We start from the raw sequence: 19,587 nt of genomic DNA, 5'->3' as shown, positions 1-19,587 counted from the left end.
GGATTCACTGGTTTAAATAAAATAAATACTAAAATTAATTTCACCTGCTTCTTTTTACTTTTTTAAAATGCAGCTACTGCAAAACTTAAAAAGCCCATATGTGGCATGCATTATATTTCTACTGGGTTGTACTATTCTGAGACTTATATATCTAAATGCAGACTAAATATATCATTATGATACATTAATTATTAATATTGCAAACACCTCCTGACCTTTTCACTTGATTGTCTTCTTTTCTTTAGTTGAATGAAATCTGTTTCCACCCTTTCTGCCAGCTCTAGTTTCCTCTTGTTTCTTTTAAATGCAGCTAAACTGAATCCTATAAAAGAAACATTAAAAATAACATTTGAAAAATATTAGGGCAATGGGGCAGACGAGATATCCTGAAGAGCCTTGTCAGGACAAAATCCTTAAGAATGTTGGATAAAGGGTTTGATAAAGTCTTTTCAATGTACACTGAGGTGGGAGGGAATAAGAAAAATAACCTAAGGTTAAAACATTAAGAAAAAGATCAAATCCAGAGAGACAAGTGAGTTCTGAAGGTAGATGCTCTCCAGGAGTGTCTGCTAAGGCATGCCATAGCCAGCTCTGGTTTTGAAGGTCTCTGTGCATGAGAGACAAGAGATGAGACCTGGGACTACGCAGCAGGAGAAAATGTATTAGAGATCCTCCACATAAAAGGGGGAACCCCAAAGGGTGATACACGCAATGAAAGGGAAAAGTAGAAAATGCTGTAACATGCAAAGAATCAGGAAACTTGTAAGTCACAGCCTTGGCTATAAATGTAAGAAAAGAAGAGTCCTGTTACACTTGGCTGGTTTGGGAGCGGGAGTACTGTTTTGTGTGTGTGTGTGGGGGGGGGGGGTGTACACGTACATGTATGCACACACGTACAGGGTGGGGTGAGGGTTGTTCTTGAAGAACAATTAGAATTATAAGCACAAAACACACATATATATAAAACATTAAAATAAAAAAATATTTAAAAATTGAGACAGAATTAGGAGAATTCATATTACCTATGTGGCTTGAAAAAAAAAAAACCTCAGTGAGGTAATGCTTCAAAAACCCATTAAACACAAATGCAAATACTCCCTGGAAAAACCCACCTTAACTCACCCAGACCTCAAAGAATTCCCATGTTCCAATTAACATGAGCCCATAGTTAAAAAAACAATTCATAAAACGAATGAGAAATAAGTCACCAAGAATGAAAAAATAAAAACCAAACATAAGGAAGTATAACCTGACCAGCAAAGACCACAGATATTGGAGTAACCATATACAGAATATAAAACATGTTTATGCTTATAGACATAAAAAGAAGATACTGAAAATATAACTAAGGAACAAAACATGATAAAATCCCCAAGTAGACTTGAAGAACTAAATAAAACTTTTAAAAATAAAAAATACAATAATTGGAATTTTAAGATGACATACAGATTTAAACAATTAGATTCAGCCAACAAGAGAAATTACAAACTGGAATATAACACTGAAAAGATTACCAAAGTTTTCTGATAATGGCAGACTAAATTCTTAAGAGTAATTCTCCCACCAAATATTATCAAAAATATTGGATAAAATATGAAAAACACCATCTTAAAAGCATTAAAAACCTTATAAAAAGTATCAATTTTTTCTGGGGGTAAAGACTAAAGCTATTGTGATTGCACTGTGAACATTTGCCAACACTTGTGCACTTGAATTTGATTCCATAACAAGGAGAGGCATAAGTCAGACCCAGAGCTCATTAAAGGGGGAAGTTTCATAGGAGACACTTCCCACAGTAAGCTGGGGATGGAAAGCGCCAACACGCCCACAGGAAGGCTGAGCTAGAACCAAGCAAGTCCACCCCTACTCTCTACCCCAACACCAAGTGCATTTAGGCAAGATGGTTATCTTCAATGTGCTGAAAGGAAATATCTGCTCACCCAGAACACTATATCCAGTCAAATTAACCTTCAAAAACGAAGATGAAGGGACTTCCCTGGTGGCGCAGTGGTTAAGAATTCACCTGCCAATGCAGGGAACATGGGTTCAAGTCCTGGTCTGGGAAGATCCCACGTGCCATGAAGCAACTAAGCCCATGAGCCACAACTACTGAACCTGTGCTCTAGAGCCTCGATCCACAACTACTGAAGCCTGTCTGCCTACAGCCCGTGCTCCGCAACAAGAGAAGCCACCGCAATGAGAAGCCTGTGCACCGCAACGAAGAGCAGACCCTGTTCTCTTCAACTAGAGAAAGCCCGCGCACAGCAACAAAGACCCAACATAGCCAATAAATAAATAAATAAACTAAAAATAAATAAATAAGATGAAGTAAAAATAGTTTCAGGTGAACAAGAATGAGCAAATTCATCACCAGCAAGACCTGTACTAATGAAAATACTCAAGGGTGTTCTTCAGTAACAGGCAAAATAATGCAAAGTGAAAGCTCGAAGACAAAAAAAAAAAAAAAAGGTAGGGGAGCAGGGTGGGGAATTAAGTGCAGAGAAAAGGATATATGTGCAGGCAAATCTAAATGAAAATTGTAATAAAACAATAACTAAAGTTTCATGGTGTTTTTAAGTACATATTAATTTTCCCCACATTGATGTAAATTAATCAAAATAACAGTGGGAAAATAACAAATATTACTTTTAAGATAAATCAACAAAATTTTAAATAAGGAAAAACAAATACGTTAGGAAAATTAGGTGGAAAAGGAACCAGAGTTGCCCTCAAAACAAAGCCTGAGAACAACAGTGTAGTAATGGACCAAAAAAAAAAAAAAAACAAGTAATGGAACCGACAAACAAGTTTAGAAACAAACGCATGTATATTCTAATAGAATTTGAGAATAACACTGCTATTTCATGCCAGTAGGAAATCTATAAGTTATTCTGTAAACTTTCTTGGCACAGTACATTACCTATTTGGGGAAAAAAACACAAATTAGATTCCTACTCCACACTACACACAAAACTGAAATCTTATAAGTATTAATGACAAGCATATAAATATATAAAATCTAACAAAAAAAGAAGTCCAAAAAGATTAAACCATCACACAGTAGGCATAAATATGTCTTTTCATATCGGTCTTTTTTGACAGAGACTTTATTTTTTATTTTTATTGATTTTAACATTAAAGTAGAATATTTTACATTGAATGTTATCAAAGCCAGAATCCATCAAAAGGATGGTTCATTGATAAAACCACATAAAATTTAAAATGTCTATAAGGCAAAAGATATCATATGCAAAAGTAAATGATAAATGACATCTTTTTAAATTTTAAAGTATGTGATTTAAACTATAAATCTTAAATAGCTATGAGATAGGATTAATATCCTTGAATCAGAATGGTCTAATATAAAATTAGTAAGTTGGAGTTAGAGGGAAGATGGCAGAGTAGGAAGCACCAGGAATCTGTCTTCCCACCCAGACAACAACTAGCCTGCTACAATTTGTCTAATGTAAGTATTATGGAACTCTGGAGTCTATTAAAGAGGAAGGTTTCCAGGGCAAAGCTTCATTGTAAACTGTGGTTAATTGGGGTCCATTTCAGCTCTTAGCACAGTACCCTCCCCACTCCCCATCCCCAACCCTGTGGCAGACAGCCGGGCATAGGTTCCTAGAGCAGCTCATACACGGTACACAGCGTGAGAGCCAGGGTGGACAATAAAGACCCTGTCCTCTGAATACCAGAATCTGTGCTCTGCTTGCTGGTTCTGGTCGCAGAGGTACAAATTCAGAGGCAGACAGCCATTGTTGCAACACCTCTCCCTCCAGCAGAAGTAACCTCCAGGGAATTTAAAAGGCTAGTGCTTTCTCCCTTTTTTGGAGACCAACATTTAAGGAGATATACAAATGGCTAATAAGCACATGAAAAGATACTCAACAGCATAATCATTAGGGAAATGCAAATCAAAATCACGAGATACCACCTCATACTCATTAGGATGGCTATTACAAAAAAAAACAAAAAACAGAAAATAACAAGTGTTGACAAGGGTGTGGAGAAATTGCAACACTTGTGCACTATTACTGGGAGTTTAAAATAGTGTAGCTGCGATGGAAAAGAGTTAGTGGTTCTCTGAGAAATTAAAAACAGAATTACCATATAATCCAGCAATTTCACTTCTGGGTACCCAAAAGAATTGAAACAGATATTTGTGCACCTATGTTCACAGCAGCATTATGTATAATAGCCAAAAGTTGGAAACAACCCAAATTGCTTCAACTCATTCAATGTATAAAATGGATAAACAAAATGTGGTATATACATAAAATGGAATACTATTCAGCCTTAAAAAGAAATTCTGACACATGCTGCAACATGGATGAACTTGAGAACATCATGCTAAGCAAAATAGGCCTGTCACAAAAGAACAAAAAATGTATGATTCCTCTTATCAGAGGTACTTAGAGTTGTCAAAGTCATAGGGACAGAACTCAGAATGGTGGTTGCCAAGGGCCAAGCAGAAGGAAATGAGGAGTTAGCATTTAATGAGTACAGAGTTTCAGTTTTTCAAGATGAAAAGGATTTTGCAGATGGATGGTAGTCACAGTTATACAGTGTAAATATACTTAAAGCCACTGAAATGTACCATTAAAAATGTTTAAGATGGTAAATTTTATATTGTGTATTTTACCAAAAATTTTTTAAAAGATTACAAAAAACAGTACATGAATATTTATTTATAGCAGCATTATTTATAGTAGCCCCAAACTGGAAATAACCCAGATACCTTTCAATGGATAAATGATTAAACAAACAGTGGTACAACGAATGTTTAGCAATAAGGTGGTACAAGCTACTGATAAGCACAACCACCTGAATGAATCTCGAGAGAACTATACTAACTGATAAAAAAGCCAATTCCCAGAAACTCATATCCTGTATGATGTCATTTATATAACATTCTTGAAATGACAAAATTATACAAACAGAGAGTAGATTAGTAACTGCCAGGTGTCAAGGAAGGGGTAAAGGTCGGAGGTGAGTGGGTGAGACTACAAAAGGGCAACATGAGCGATCCCTGTGGTGATGAAAGTGTTGTGTATCTTGATTGTCAGTATTATCCTGAATGTGATATTGTACTGTAGTTTGGCAAGATGTTCCCATCAGCAGAAACTGGGCAAAGGGTACATGGAATCTCTCTGTAGTATTTCTCAGGACTGCATGTGAATTTATAAGTACTTCAAAATAAAAAATTTGAAAGCATAACTGGCCATATTAACTAGCAATATGAAATTGTGTTGATATATTATATACCAATTATGATAAAACTCTACAATTATAGAATATGTTTAACATCATGTTGTCTTTCAAAATACCCCATGCAAAGAACACAATCTAGCCAGGAGAAAAGAAGAAAACAGGATTCCCTGAGGCAGAATCATGCCCATAAACTGACAGAATAGAATAACGTCCTTAATCTACTCTTTACTTAATTTAAAGATGTGCCACAGGTCCAACCAAAGCATAAAACAGCTGAAAATTAAGGAATAGGTGATAGCAACCTTGCAGCACAAACTACTTAAGGTTGTCCTTTACCAAAGGAAGAATTCAAAAGAATGTACACCTTCTATCTCAGACATTCTGAAAACTGAATGTGCATTGAAATTACCTACAAAACTTTAAAAACTGTGGATATCTGGGTCCCATCTACAAAGTTGCTATTTTCATTGATTTTGAGTACATCCAGGACTTCAGAATTTTTTAAAGCTCCCCAGTGACTCTCATGTGCAGCCAAAGTTGAAAACCACTGCTCTGCTAGTTACACCTAACTCCAGATATGATCAGTCACTAAAATCATCTTATTAGTCAGTGCTAAAGAGCTAAGCCTATTAAATTCTGACAAAATTACCTCACCAAGATCATTTTCACATCCAACATATTAACAACAGTGAGAATGATATTAATAGTCAACATTTGAGTGTTTCTATGTGCCAGAAATTGGAGTAAGAATTCTTCATACACTATCTCAAGGGATCACAACATCTCCAAGAGAAAAGTGTCTTGGAGGTAACTTGCCCCGGTCACATAAAAGCCTCCATAAACTCTATGCTCTGAGCGCTACCATGCAGTCCTCAATGGCACCAACTGTACAAAGCCAAGCTTCTCAAAAGTAGACACCAAACTCCTACGAATCTGGTAATAGCCAGCAAAACAGTAAATGCACATTCTCTATGAGTCAGCAATGCTACTTCCAACTATCTACTCCAATAGAACACGTGTATATTAAGTGATGTGTAACAAGAATATTCGCAGAATCATCAATATTAATGGCAAAATCTAGAATCAACCTGAATACCTATCAATAAAGAAACAGCTAAATAAATATGGTAAAATGCTATTCAGCAATTTAAAAATTAATTCATCTACCAACTGTAAAATAGATAGCCAGTGGGAAGTTGTTGTATAACAAAGGGAGTTCAACTCAAGGATGGAAGATGCCTTAGAGGACTGGACGGGGAGGGTGGGCGGGAACGAGGGAGGGTGGGGGGGAGTCAAGGGAGGGAGGGAATATGGGGATATGTGTATAAAAACAGATGATTGAACTTGGTGTACCCCACTCCCCCCCCAAAAAAAAAAACTGAATCACTTTGTTGTAAAAAAAAAAAAAATTAATTCATCTATGAATATCAACATGGTCAGATTTCAAAATACATCGTGCTAATTGACAAAAAAAAATTTTTTAAAGCATATTATAATACTACTTAGCTACAAATTTACTAAAGATACTACAGTATGATACCATTTACCTACTTACAAAAAGACTACTACTATATATTCCAACACTTCTGTTGGAACAGAGAGAAGCAAATCAAACAAGTAACTGTGGTTATCAGACTGAGCGGGAGTCTGGGATTGGGAATGGAAGTAAAAAGGAAGACCAGGTTTATGTAGAATGCTTCAATATTTAAGAAGATAACATATTCCTGTACTACACAACTAAAAAGTAATATATACAATAGTTAGATACATTTATCAATTTATATTATTTTTATTATTATATTTGTTAATAGTACACATTTACAAAACATCAGTTCCAGCTCCTGGTAATGAAAGAATAGTTTATATCAGACTAACCCACAGACCAATAATAATTAAGAACTTTGAGCAGAATTTTTAAATTAAAAAAAAAAAAAGCCTATTTGAAGGCAAGTGACCAAAAGCTGGCAGAAATAGGAGAGGTTTCAATCACTGAAAGAAAAGAAACACACACACTGGGTGAGATCCAAAGTCAAACAGATTTCCCCGTGAGGCAGTTCCCACTCTGTGAGATGCACAGGAAATAGAGCTCAGGTAGAAAACTACTGTCTTATTGGCCTGAGATGAAGGAGTCTGGGGCTATTGCAGCCACTGGAAAGTGAGGGAGAAATCCTGGAAAGGAGAAATCCACAGAAAAGGAAGCCCAAAATATGTGTAAAAATCCCCTCAAAACCTGAATGAGTCCTTAACTTCTCATACAGAATGTAAGATTCCATACAGTCAACTGAGGAAAATAATGGCAGAAAAGTGAACAGATGTTTTAGTACTGAAACCCCAAAAAGGCCATATCTCAGGAATAAAGACCACAAGCTAGAACTAACAGGATTAAGAACAAAAGTGAAATAGACTCCCTTTAACAAAGCCTAAAACCAGGCTGTGACAATATCAAGGTGATCTGCAAATAATTTAATTACATGCTAGAGCAAACTCAGCATCATTCAAAGGAAGATAACAAATCATAGTCTTTAAAGTGTATCATCCACAATGCTCAAGTTGTAGTTTTAAAAAACAAAAAACATTTGAGACATGCAACTAAACAGGAAAATGTGACCAAGGTCAAGAAAAAAAAAGCCTATCAATAGAAACTGACCCACAGATTATATAGATTTTAGAATTAGCAGTCAAAGATTTCAAAATAACAATGAAAAATATGTCAACAATGGATATAATGGGTGAAGATATGGGTAATTTCAAGACAAAGATGAAGGCTTTTTTTTTTATAATGGAAACTTTAAAACTGAAAATATAATATTGTATGTTTTTTTAAATCACAACATAAGATTAATATCAAATTAGACACTGCAAGAGGAAAGATCAGTAAACTTGAAGACAATTCAACAAAAATCACACAAATAGAAATATAACAGTTAATTTTATTTGTCAACTTGATTGGGCCAGAGAGTGCCCAGATATTGGTCAAACATTATTCCAAGTGTGTCTGTGAGGATATGTTTGATGAGGATGAGATTTACATTTAAACTGACAGATGGAGTAATGCAGATTACATTCCCTACGTAAGTGGACCTCATCCAATCAGCTCAAGGCCTTAATAGAACAGAAAGGCAGACTCTCCCCTGAGTAAGAGAGAATTCCTCTTGCCTGACTGCCTTTGAACTAGAACATAACTTTTTCCTGCCTTCAGAATTGAACTGAAACATTAGCTCTTTCTGGGCCTCAAGCCTGCCAGCCTTCAAACTGGAACTATATAATTGACCCTCCCAGTTTTCAGGCCTTTGGACTTGTATTGAAACTATCCCATTGGCTCCCCTGGTCTCCAGCTTGCAGAATGACCCTGCAGATCTTGGGACGTGTCAGCCTCAATAACTGCATGAGCCAATTCTTTATAATATCTCCTTAGATAGACAGATAACAGCTAGATAGCTAGATCTATATCTTATTCGTTCTTTCTATCGAGAATCCTGACTAATACAGAAAGCACAGAGAACAAAGACCGAAAAAAATCAGAGCCTCAATAACACATGACAGTATCAAATGTTTTAATATAAGTGAAACTGAAGTCCTAGAAACAGATGAGGGAGAGCATGAAGCAGAGAGTCCAAGAGTTTTCCTAATTTGATTAAAACTGAACCCACAGATTCAGCAGGCACAACAAAACTAGCCCAAAAGAAACCACAACTAGAGGAAAACAAATATGAAGAACAATTCTTAAAAGCAGTCAGAGAAAAAAGAAGACACATTACACACAGGGAAGCAATAATAATCATGCCTAACTTCCTAGCAGAAACAATGGAATCCAGAAGAAAATGGAATAACTTCTTTAAAAACACTAAAAGGATACAATGGAATATCATTCATCTATAAGAAGGAAATTCTGATACATGCTACAGCACAGATGAACCCTGAAAATATGCTAAGTGAAATAATCCAGACACAAAAGGACAAAGATTATGTGATTCCACTTAGAGGAGGCACCTAGAATAGGCAAATCCATAGACAAAGAAAGCAGAATAGAGGTTACATGGGGCAGGCAAGAGGGGGATGGGTAATCACTGTTTAACAGGTACAGAGCTTCTGTCTGGGTTGAGGGAAATAGAAATGGATAGTGGCAAAGGTTAATCAGCACTGTGAATGTATTTAGTACCACTGAATTATACACTTAAAAATTGTTAAAGTGGTAAGTTTTATGTTATGAATATTTTACAATAAGAAAAAGAAAAACAAGTGCTAAAAGGAAAATACCTGCCAACCTAGAAGTCTATATCCAACAACGCTGTGAATAATGTGACTAATCCAATGTCTTTTCAAAGTAAAAGCAAAATAAGGATTTTTTTTCAGATAATGAAAGCTGAGAAAATTTTTTACCAGCACATCTACCACATTACCAGAAAAATCTTTAGTGTTTCAGGCTGAAGGAAAAGAAGCCAAAAAGAAATTCAAATCTACCTACAGGAATGCAACATGCAAGTACAAGTGAAAATGTGTAATAAATTTAGGACAAACCTTAGAAAGACATTCTAAAAGCTGAAGGGGAATAAAAACCTACAAATTATGCCCCCCAAAAGGTAATCAAGTATAAAATATTATCATTAACCAGCACCAACATACTATTAAACAAATGGCTGAATATAGGATGGTATTTAAATTTTTTTTAATCTAAATAATAGTTATAATTTCTCCTTTTAAATTCCCCATAGGCCAGAACCATTCTTTTTTTTTGGGGGGGGGGGGAATATATATATATATATATATATATATATACACACACACACACATATATCTCACTTAACTTTCAAATACTTTATTTAGAGAGCATTTCTTGTCGATTGGTTATGCAAGTCATAAAAAAAATCTATGGCACATTATGTTTTTCTTATTACAAGTATAAAATACTAATATATATTTAAAAACAATTTTGCCATCCTGCAAAAAATTCAGTACTATTTTATAACACATTTTTATATCAGTGTTCTGAAGTAAAATTGGCAGACTGAAGGCATGAATTCATCTCCATGCCCCACCAAAAATTTACCAAAAAGAAACTTAAGTGGGGGAAGACTGACTAACACAAGGGGTGATTATAATGAGAAGGGAGATAACAACACAATTTTAGAAAATAGAAAGCAAGTGGACAAACTAACTGAGCAGAGGAAGATAAACCCCAATGCCCACAAGCCAAGACATCACAAAGCAAACTTAATCTTGGCCAAAGCTAATTCCTGCCAAAGAAACATCAAGAGAGCTCAAAGTAGAAAACACCTGGTGTCTCTGAAAGCCAGGTTGGGACTAAAAACAGAATGGGCAGAAAATGTCAATAGGGAATATACAGATGCCCAAACCCCCCTATGTGTGCTTGCAGAAAACGTGGAGAGGCTGAACCAGATGGGCCCCAAATTAGCAGACACCAAGCACATCTGGGAGCAGGTACAGGCTCTACCTAAAATAGAGTTGGACATACAAGTCTGATAAAGGCAACGTGACACCTCCAGCCCCTTCCCTTGTTCTGTACCAGAATACTGGCTGAGCTGCCAGAGCTGGGAAGATTTCTCTGTCTAATCCAAAAGAAAAATGTGTAGAGAAATGATCACTACCTCCCCTCTCGAGGTCAAACAGACCTGCCATCACACACAAAGCTGCCAAGAGGCCTTTAGGTACCTCACTCATGAATATGAAAACTGCAGAGGGTCAGTAGATAGTTGAGGAAATTAGCTAACATGTATTAGGGTCTGAAACAAATAAATACAAAGTAAGACAGAGGCAGCAGATAAGAACAAGTTTTAAACCATAATACCCTAAGGGAGTGAGTAAAAATACTGAGTTCATGAAACTAGAACAAGACACCATGTTTTAAAAGTATTAATCATAGATGAATCTCTAGAAATTAAAAATATGAAAATCAAAATTATAAATGCATTAGAAGATTTGGAAGATAAAATTGAAGAAACTTCCTAGAAAGTTGGATAAAAGATAGAGATTTTTAAAAGGAGAAAAAGTAACTTTTGAAAAGGATACATGGGATTAGAGCACATGATCCGACATCTAATTTAAAGAAATTAGAAAAATGTAACAGAGAAGTGGTAGGAGACTAAATTATTACACAATTTTTTTTTAACTTCCCCAAAGCACATGGATTTCCAGATGGAGAGTCCAAAAGAGTACCAGCATAATAAGTAAAAAAAGACCCATCCCGGGTGATGCCTTAGAGGGCCAGGATAGGGAGGGTGGAAGGGAGTCGCGGGAGGGAGGGGATATGGGGATATATGTATAAGTACAGCTGATTCACTTTGGTGTACCTCAAAAGCTGGTACAAGAGTGCAAAGCAATTACATTCCAATAAAGAGCTTAAAAAAAATAAAAAAATAAAAAAAAGACCCATCCCAAGATACCACTGTGGTAATAAAAACATGGAATTAAGAACTTCTTTTCAAAGAGGAAAAATACACCACAAAGAACTGAGAATCAAAATGCCAGCAGATTGCATAAAAGCAAGACTGTAAATTAGAAGACAGACAATTTCTTCAGAACCCTAAGTGAAAGTGATTTCCCATCTTACATATACCAAATGAGGAAGTAAAACAAGAAAGAAAAAAAAAATGACATTCAGGAAACAGATAATTTGATACTGGAAAGAGGAAAAGGGAATTTCAAAGTGATGGGGAGGTGAAGTTCAGATGACAGCTGCACAGCAGGCCTACTGAGCGCCCTCTCTAGACCCCAGGTTGCCAGGTGGCCTGTCTCCAAGGAAAAACAAAACAGAACTGGCAGATGAGCTGATTTGTTTGCCTGATACAAGAGCACTACAATAAGTTCCACTGGGGAGAGTTTAAGGCAGACGGGGAGTGTGAGAATTCAGAGCTCTCGTATTCCCTGCCTCCCTGTGCACACACATCTCCTCCTTCCAGCCTCTCGACTTTACAACATCCATTCATTTTGATATAACATTACTAAGAGCTGGGTCTTATTAGACACTCGCTATGATAATCATTTCTTTTTTATACAACTTGGTTTTCCTTGGAGCTAATGATTCCTAGCTTTTTCATTTGATTATTTAAATTGTATTCATAGATTACTTGATAAAAATAAAAAATTTAAAAAACAAGTAGTATGTTTTTACTGTTTCTTTGTTTTATGCATAAATATGTAGCCATGATTTCTTTTTCAAGACAGACATCTAAAACACACATATATACATATTTATAACCTCATTTTTTACTTTTTAAAGTCATTTTTAGATTTAACCATTGTCAGTCTTTATAACAATTTCTAGTTACTTCATAACATTTCATTATAAGAATATGTGATAGTTTATTTACTCACATTCCTTTGTGTTGGACATAAGTTTTCAAATTTTTTAATAATCTCTTTTTTATGTTTTTCTATTTTCCCTTTTTTATTGAAGTAGTTAATGTACAATATTATATAAGTTACAGGTATACAATATAGTGATTTCACAATTTTTAAAGGTTATACTTCATTTATAGTTACTATAAAATATTGGCTATATTCCCTGTGTTGTATAATATACCCTTGTAGCTTATTTTATACATAATAGAATTTTTTTTACATTCTTAATAATGTTCACTGAGCACTCTTCTACGTAAATCTCTGTCTACATCTCTAAAGACAAGTTCTGAGAAGCAGAATGGGTTTAAGGTTTTTGATCTATACTGCTTAGCTGTCCTCCAAAATTTCTGCCAATCTACATTTGTACCTACAACATATTATGTTCATTTTACCACACACTTACCAGCAGTAATATAATGTTTTCTAACTCTTTCACCAAGTAAGCGGGAACAGATGTAACATGTACTCATCTTAATTTGAATGTCCCTACTTAGTTATGTTAGATTATCTATTTATGACTTTTGACCTTTTTCTATTGGGGTATTACACGTGTCTGTGTGACTTTTAATTTGGCAAAACTCTTCATAGATTAAGGATATGTATCCCACTGTCACAGTCAGGATAACTGCTTTTTCATTCTTAACTCTTCTGCAGTCACACTTTTGTTTTTCCTTCTCATACACTCGGTACCTAGATAGGCCTTCCTCGGCTCAAGGATAGGTAAATGCTGACCTAGGTTTTCTTCTCTCTCTCCGAGTGGGTGGTATTGTGGTTTTATTGTCAGTAATTATTTTAGGTAGCCTAAAAGGGGTCCTTTAACAATACTTCTACAAAAGCATGAGAAAGCAGGAGTGGGGGCACCTCAGGAATATAAAGGTGGCTTAAAATCAAATATCTTTCTATTTATCTTTTAACTAAAACATTTCAACATACAAGCTTTCTTCCTTAAATACAGGTACTATATGGATCAAAAGCAATGTAACACTTCCAGGCATACATGCTAATTTTGAAAAGTTTTTACTCACTTGTGGTCATGATGTTAGGAGGGCAAGAGGGTATTCCGTGATCTACTGCCCATCTGTAGGCTCCTTCTCCAACTAAAAAGCTAACAACAGAAAAATTATTCTTTTAAAAATTCACAGTGTCATCTTCTCCTACATATTCAATAAAGTAATGTAAGTAATATAGTAAGGCAACTGAAAAAATTTTGCAATACCTCAAAATGGCTATACACCAAAAAAACTTCTTTTAATTTTTCCCCAAGTTAGAAATTTTACAAGTGGAAATGGTACAATATCATTTGCAATAACTAACAAGTAAAATTTGGCAAAATGTAAGCAAAGGAAGTTGTACATAAGAAGTTTACATAAGAAGTAAAAATAGTTGATTTCCCAGTGGAAAGTATTAAGATTTATCTTGGATCAATGTGGTTCTCAGTTTATGTACAAGATCTATTCAATCAGATTAAGAGCAAATGCTTATGTGAATGTCTTCAGATTTGATATTCTTGCCTAGTTTATAATACCTGGATCTACCCAAAGTGAATGGGGTACATCCAGTGATGCCCAAACACAATGATATGTACTTACATTTCTAAGCCTCAATGCAATAAAAATATATATATGGCTCTCAGAATCATGTTTACTGTGGTAAATAAAGCAGTGTGGTATGTCCCAAAAGTAATTCTTGTAAGCCCCAAACTGCAAGTTTTAACATAACAAAGTGAATAAAAGGATACTGTTAGCTAACTGTAAAAGACTACCTTTCAAAGATTTCAAATAGCATGCAAGATAATTAACCACCCCATTCCCTAACACAGCTATAGCAAGCAGCTACCATAACAGTCACTCCACCTCCTTCCACAGCCAACTTCTTAAAGCTCTCAGCCAGCTAGTGATGGATTCCTTGAACTAGTGCCCACTCATTAGTTTCCTGCTTCCTAATTTTTGTTTCTGTTCCTCTAATCATTCCAACACTAAAAACTCAAAAAGTAATACATATTGAAGTCTTTAGATCTGATTGTTAATAAGCAGATCAATGACAGATTAGAAGAAAGTCTAAGTAGATACTTAGAAACATATCTAAATGGTTCCAATGAGAAACTAAATGGATAAGCCCAATAACTATTTTCCAATATAAACAAAGGTGGGAATGGAGGGAGCATTAAAAGAGGGTGGGGGGAGCCAACAAGAATAAACAATTTTCCTCTTCAAACTTCCATTTAAAAAAATATTCTAAAGGATTCCAAAAATAGAAAAGCTCCTCCTCTTCCTGTATCAAATGAAGACCACTGCGAAGAAACTGCGAAGAAAAGTTCTCACATAAAGGAAAATGGAAGAATAACTGAAGTAGGAACTTAGGTGCAAGTTGAGCTGTCCTGATGGCATTTGTAGCACTTCCTTCTGCTAGAAAAAAGACTTTGATGTAAGAAATAACCTCTCTTCATGTGAACACATAAAACAGATGCTTAAGTAGTCAACTAAATGATCAGGACAGAAGTTTGGAGCTGAATCTAGTATTCTCAGCAAACCCATGCATCATTTCGGGTTCAATTCCAGTATCTGGAATCAAAAGTATTTTATGAAATAGGTTTAGTTTTATTTTTCATTTCTTAATCATTCACAGGTTTGATTCTAAATAAAGTTAGTTTGCCGTTGTCTGCTATGCAAAGTTTTAAATACGTTAGGCATTTTACAATATCCACAGGAAGGTGAATATTTGGATGCCATCATATGGATAAGAATTCTGAATAACTGCCAAAAATTACTTGTCCAATAGTTCAGCATCACACAAAATGGTATATAACTGCTTTTGAAATCATTTTAAAATGCTATAAAGCTACATGAGCTTTCACTAAAAACTACACTGGCAAAAATGAAAAATCTCTTCCCAGAACACTAAATTTTTCTCAAATACTCTTCTGATTCCCCAAGGAAAAAGGTTTCACAGAAGTTTCACCTCAATTCATTAGAAAATCCATAGAGTTCACCTTGTTAACACATCCAGAATCTGACCACTTCTCACCACCTCCACCGCCACCATCTTGGTCTGAGCTGCCATCATCCGTTACCTTGTCATTGCAATGGCCTCATCACTTCCATGCTTGCCTTGCTCTGTCCCCTGACCCGGTCTAATCTCAACACACTAGCCACTGATATCCTTGTAAAACACAAGTCAGGTAATGACATTCCTCTTCTCAACATCCTGCGAAACCCCTCGTGAGGACACAAGCGTGACAGCTGGAGCCTTCACCAGAATCTCCCAGCTCCCAAGTGATCTGGTCCCCTCCACTCCCTCCCCTCCTCATCTCTTCTTCCTCTTGCCCCCTTGCTTACTCTACTCCAGCCTCCTGTAAAACCACAAACATCCAAGGGTGCTCCTGCTTCAGGGCCTTCAGCCTGACCATTCCCTGTTGGGATCTGCCTCATTTCCCAAATGGCAAATTTCCTCATCTGTTTAAATATACCTCCTTGGGGCTTCCCTGGTGGCACAGTGGTTAAGAATCCACCTGCCAAGACCTAAATAGACATCTCCAAAGAAGACATGCAGATGGCTAACAAACACATGAAAAGATGCTCAACATCACTAATCATTAGAGAAATGCAAGTCAAAGCTACAATGAGGTATTACCTCACACCGGTCAGAATGGCCATCATCAAAACATCTAGAAACAATAAATGCTAGAGAGGGTGCGGAGAAAAGGGAATCCTTCTGCACTGTTGGAGGGAATGTAAATTGGTACAGCCACTATGGAAAACGGTATGGAGGTTCCTTAAAAAACTAAAAATAGAATTACCATGTGACCCAGCAATCCCACTACTGGGCATATACCCTGAGAAAATCATAATCCAAAAAGAAACATGTACCATAATGTTCATTGCAGCACTATTTACAATAGCCAGGACATGGAAGCAACCTAAATGCCCATCAACAGACGAATGGATAAAGAAGATGTGGCACATATATACAATGGAATATTACTCAGTCATAAAAAGGAATGAAACTGAGTTATTTGTAGTGAGGCAGATGGACCTAGAGACTGTCATACAGAGCGAAGTAAGCCAGAAGGAGCAAAACAAATACTGTATGCTAACTCGTATATGCGGAATCTGAAAAAATGGTACTAATGAACCCAGTGACAGTGCAAGAATAAAGATGAAGATGTACAGCACAGACTTGAGGACACAGGGTGGGGGGTGAAGGGGAAGCTAGGACAAAGTGAGAGAGTAGCACAGACATATATACACTACCAAATGTAAAATAGATAGCTAGTGGGAAGCTGCTGCATAATATAGGGAGATCAACTTGATGATGGGTGATGACTTAGAGGGCTCAGACAGGGAAGGTGGGAAGGAGTCATGGGAGGGAGGAGATATGGGGATATATGTATAAATACAGCTGATTCACTTTGCTGTACAGCAAAAACTGGAACAACAGTGTAAAGCAATTATATTCCAATAAAGAGCTTAAAAAAAATTCTAAATAGCAAAAAAAAAAAAGTCTATATCTAAATAAATCTAAAAGGACTCTTGCCATAAGTATAAAATGAAAAATTGTAATTAAGAAGGTACTGTATCACAGTTTCATTGGCAGAGTGTTTTTTTTTTAATCTGTCTTAATGACCCGTATGATTCAATGAAACATGCTGCTCCACAAAAAAAGAATCCGCCTGTCAATGCAGGAGACACGGGTTCAATCCCTGGTCCGGGAAGGTCCCACATACCAAGGAGCAACTAAGCCCATGCACCACAACTACTGAGTCTGTGCTCTAGAGCCTGCGAGCCACAGCTACTGAGCCCACATGCCACAGCTACTGAAGCCCACCCACCTAAAACCCATGCTCCACAACAAGAGAGGCCACAGCAATGAGAAATCCCGCACCACAATGTAGAGCAGCCCCTGCTCTCCACAACTAGAGAAAGCCCGTGCGCAGCAACGAAGACCCCATTCAGCCAAAAATAAATATAAATAAATAAATAAATAAATATACCTCCTTGATGGGGCCTTTTTAAAACTGTCCCCAACACACTGCACTCCTGTACCCAGTACTCTCAATCCCTCTCATTCTGTCCTTTTTACATTTTTCTTTTTCCACCTTCTCACATTCTATATATTTTATAACATGATATTATCTCTGTTATTTATATCTGCCTCCCTCAAATAAACTGTAAGCTTCACAACAGCATGGATCTCTATTTTTCAGTGATATCCATATATTCTAAGCATTTAGGACAGTGGCTGGAGCACACTAAGCATTAGATAAACATTGGCAAGGTATTCAACAATAAACTAGGAAGTCAAAATTCTCTACAGGACAGCACTTTCCTTGTATTATGCTCTCCTTAATTTACACTAAAGCAAGTCTAAAATGTTAAGAAATAAAAACAATATTCTACTGAGACCAGCACTGAGTGGGATGATTAAAACCTTCAACAAATTGAGCTACTGAAGTGCCAACATAGCCAAACACCCGGAAACACAGTGAGGTCGATTACAATTTTATGGATGGGAACCATTTTCAAAAACCATGACACTATACAGTCAGTTGAAAAATGTGTAATTTAGTGATTCAGAAAGCTCTCAAAACTGCTTAAAATGCATTATGCTGGATGAGAAAGATATAGGAGAAAATGATAGCTGCTTCTTTGGACTTAAAAATGGATTTCTATCTATTTTACCTACTACTTCTTTATCATAAATACACAGAATTGAAGAAAGACCACCCATTTGGTGGTTACTGATTATTTAAAGCTTACAAACACATAAAGTGCAAATAAAGGAGAACCTGTTGTTTATGGAAATACCACATAATGATCAAGTTAAATAATAAGGATTTAACTCTTCTTAAAAATTTTAATACAAAAATTTTCAAGCATATACATTACAGAGAATAGCGTGCTGAACCCAATGGATCATCACCCTTTCTCATCAGTTATTGCTACATTGCTAATCTCATTCATTTATACCCCCACCCAGATTATTTTGAAGCAAACCTCAGATATCATGTAACTTCAAATATAAATATTTTAACATGCATCTCAAAAAATGACTTTTTTAAAAAACTTAACCACAACATAACCAATTGACACCTAAAAGAATTAACAATAAATTCTTAGAATCAAAATAGTTTATTCAATCGATGTTCGCATTTCCCTGTCTCATAAAATTTTTGCTATTATTATTTTGCCTTTTAAACTATTTTGTTTGAAGGGGAACCCAACTAATCCATCCATACCTTCTGATTAGTTGATGGGTCTCTTATGTTTCTTTTAATCTATAGGTTTTTAAATTTTCTCACATTCATACAACAAAAGTACTAAAATTTGAATAAATTTATGAAATACAAGAGATTAAATAATACTTTTAAATAAACGGACAAAAAATTAAATTTGCATCTTGAAAAATGGGCACTTTAGGTTTCATTCATATCAAACATAAAAAAACAATGCTTTTCTAGCTTTCCCTTTTTTTATCAAAAGAAACATAATTTCCAAAAATTATAACTTATTCTATAACACATTAGCTTAGGAGTCAGCAATTTTTTTTTTCTTTGTATAGAGGGCCAGATAGTAAACAGTGTGGGCTTTGTAACCAGATGTCTCTACTGCAACAACTCAATTTGGCCTCTGCAGAGCCTAAGCAGCCTCAGACAATATGTGCATAAATGGGTGTGGCTGTGTCCTAATAAAACTTTATTTACAAAAACAGGCAGAAGTCCAGATTTGGCCCACAGGCCATAGTTTGACAACTCCTCTTCTAGATGGTAATGCCTATCAAAGTTGTACCCTATCATAATGGAGGAGGAAAGAGTAAAAATATACTTTTACAAATAAAAGAAACTTGGGAAAATACGACAGTTTATGATAGTAGTCCCACCAAATGTATGAAGATATCAAATACTCTACTAGCCTGACTAAAAACCAATACTTAAATAATCATCCTATCATACTGGCACTAATCAGAAAATTCAAATATAAAAAAATTGTCAGCTAATAGAAACACCATTCCGCCTAA

The 19,587-nt window shown here is 35.8% G+C and overlaps 1 protein-coding gene across 15 annotated transcripts in view; it reads right to left on the bottom strand.

Annotated features, from left to right (window-relative positions):
- Positions 1-19,587, bottom strand: part of TASP1 (taspase 1) — a 230,584-nt gene that overhangs the window by 158,698 nt on the left and 52,299 nt on the right. For all 15 annotated transcript variants that reach the window (XR_009048367.1, XR_009048368.1, XM_057701502.1 and 12 more), the window contains exons 7-8: positions 13,599-13,678; positions 216-322 (exon numbers count right to left, since the gene is read on the bottom strand). Coding sequence is in view for 13 of the 15 variants with exons in the window: in XM_057701502.1 (XP_057557485.1) it covers positions 216-322; positions 13,599-13,678 (187 nt within the window). In the remaining 2 variants the exon portion in view is untranslated. The remainder of the gene's footprint in view (positions 1-215; positions 323-13,598; positions 13,679-19,587) is intronic.

This window comes from Hippopotamus amphibius, chromosome 12 (genome assembly GCF_030028045.1).
Source record: "Hippopotamus amphibius kiboko isolate mHipAmp2 chromosome 12, mHipAmp2.hap2, whole genome shotgun sequence".
Taxonomy (NCBI): domain Eukaryota; kingdom Metazoa; phylum Chordata; class Mammalia; order Artiodactyla; family Hippopotamidae; genus Hippopotamus; species Hippopotamus amphibius.
This window is presented reverse-complemented; position numbering and strand designations above follow the sequence as displayed.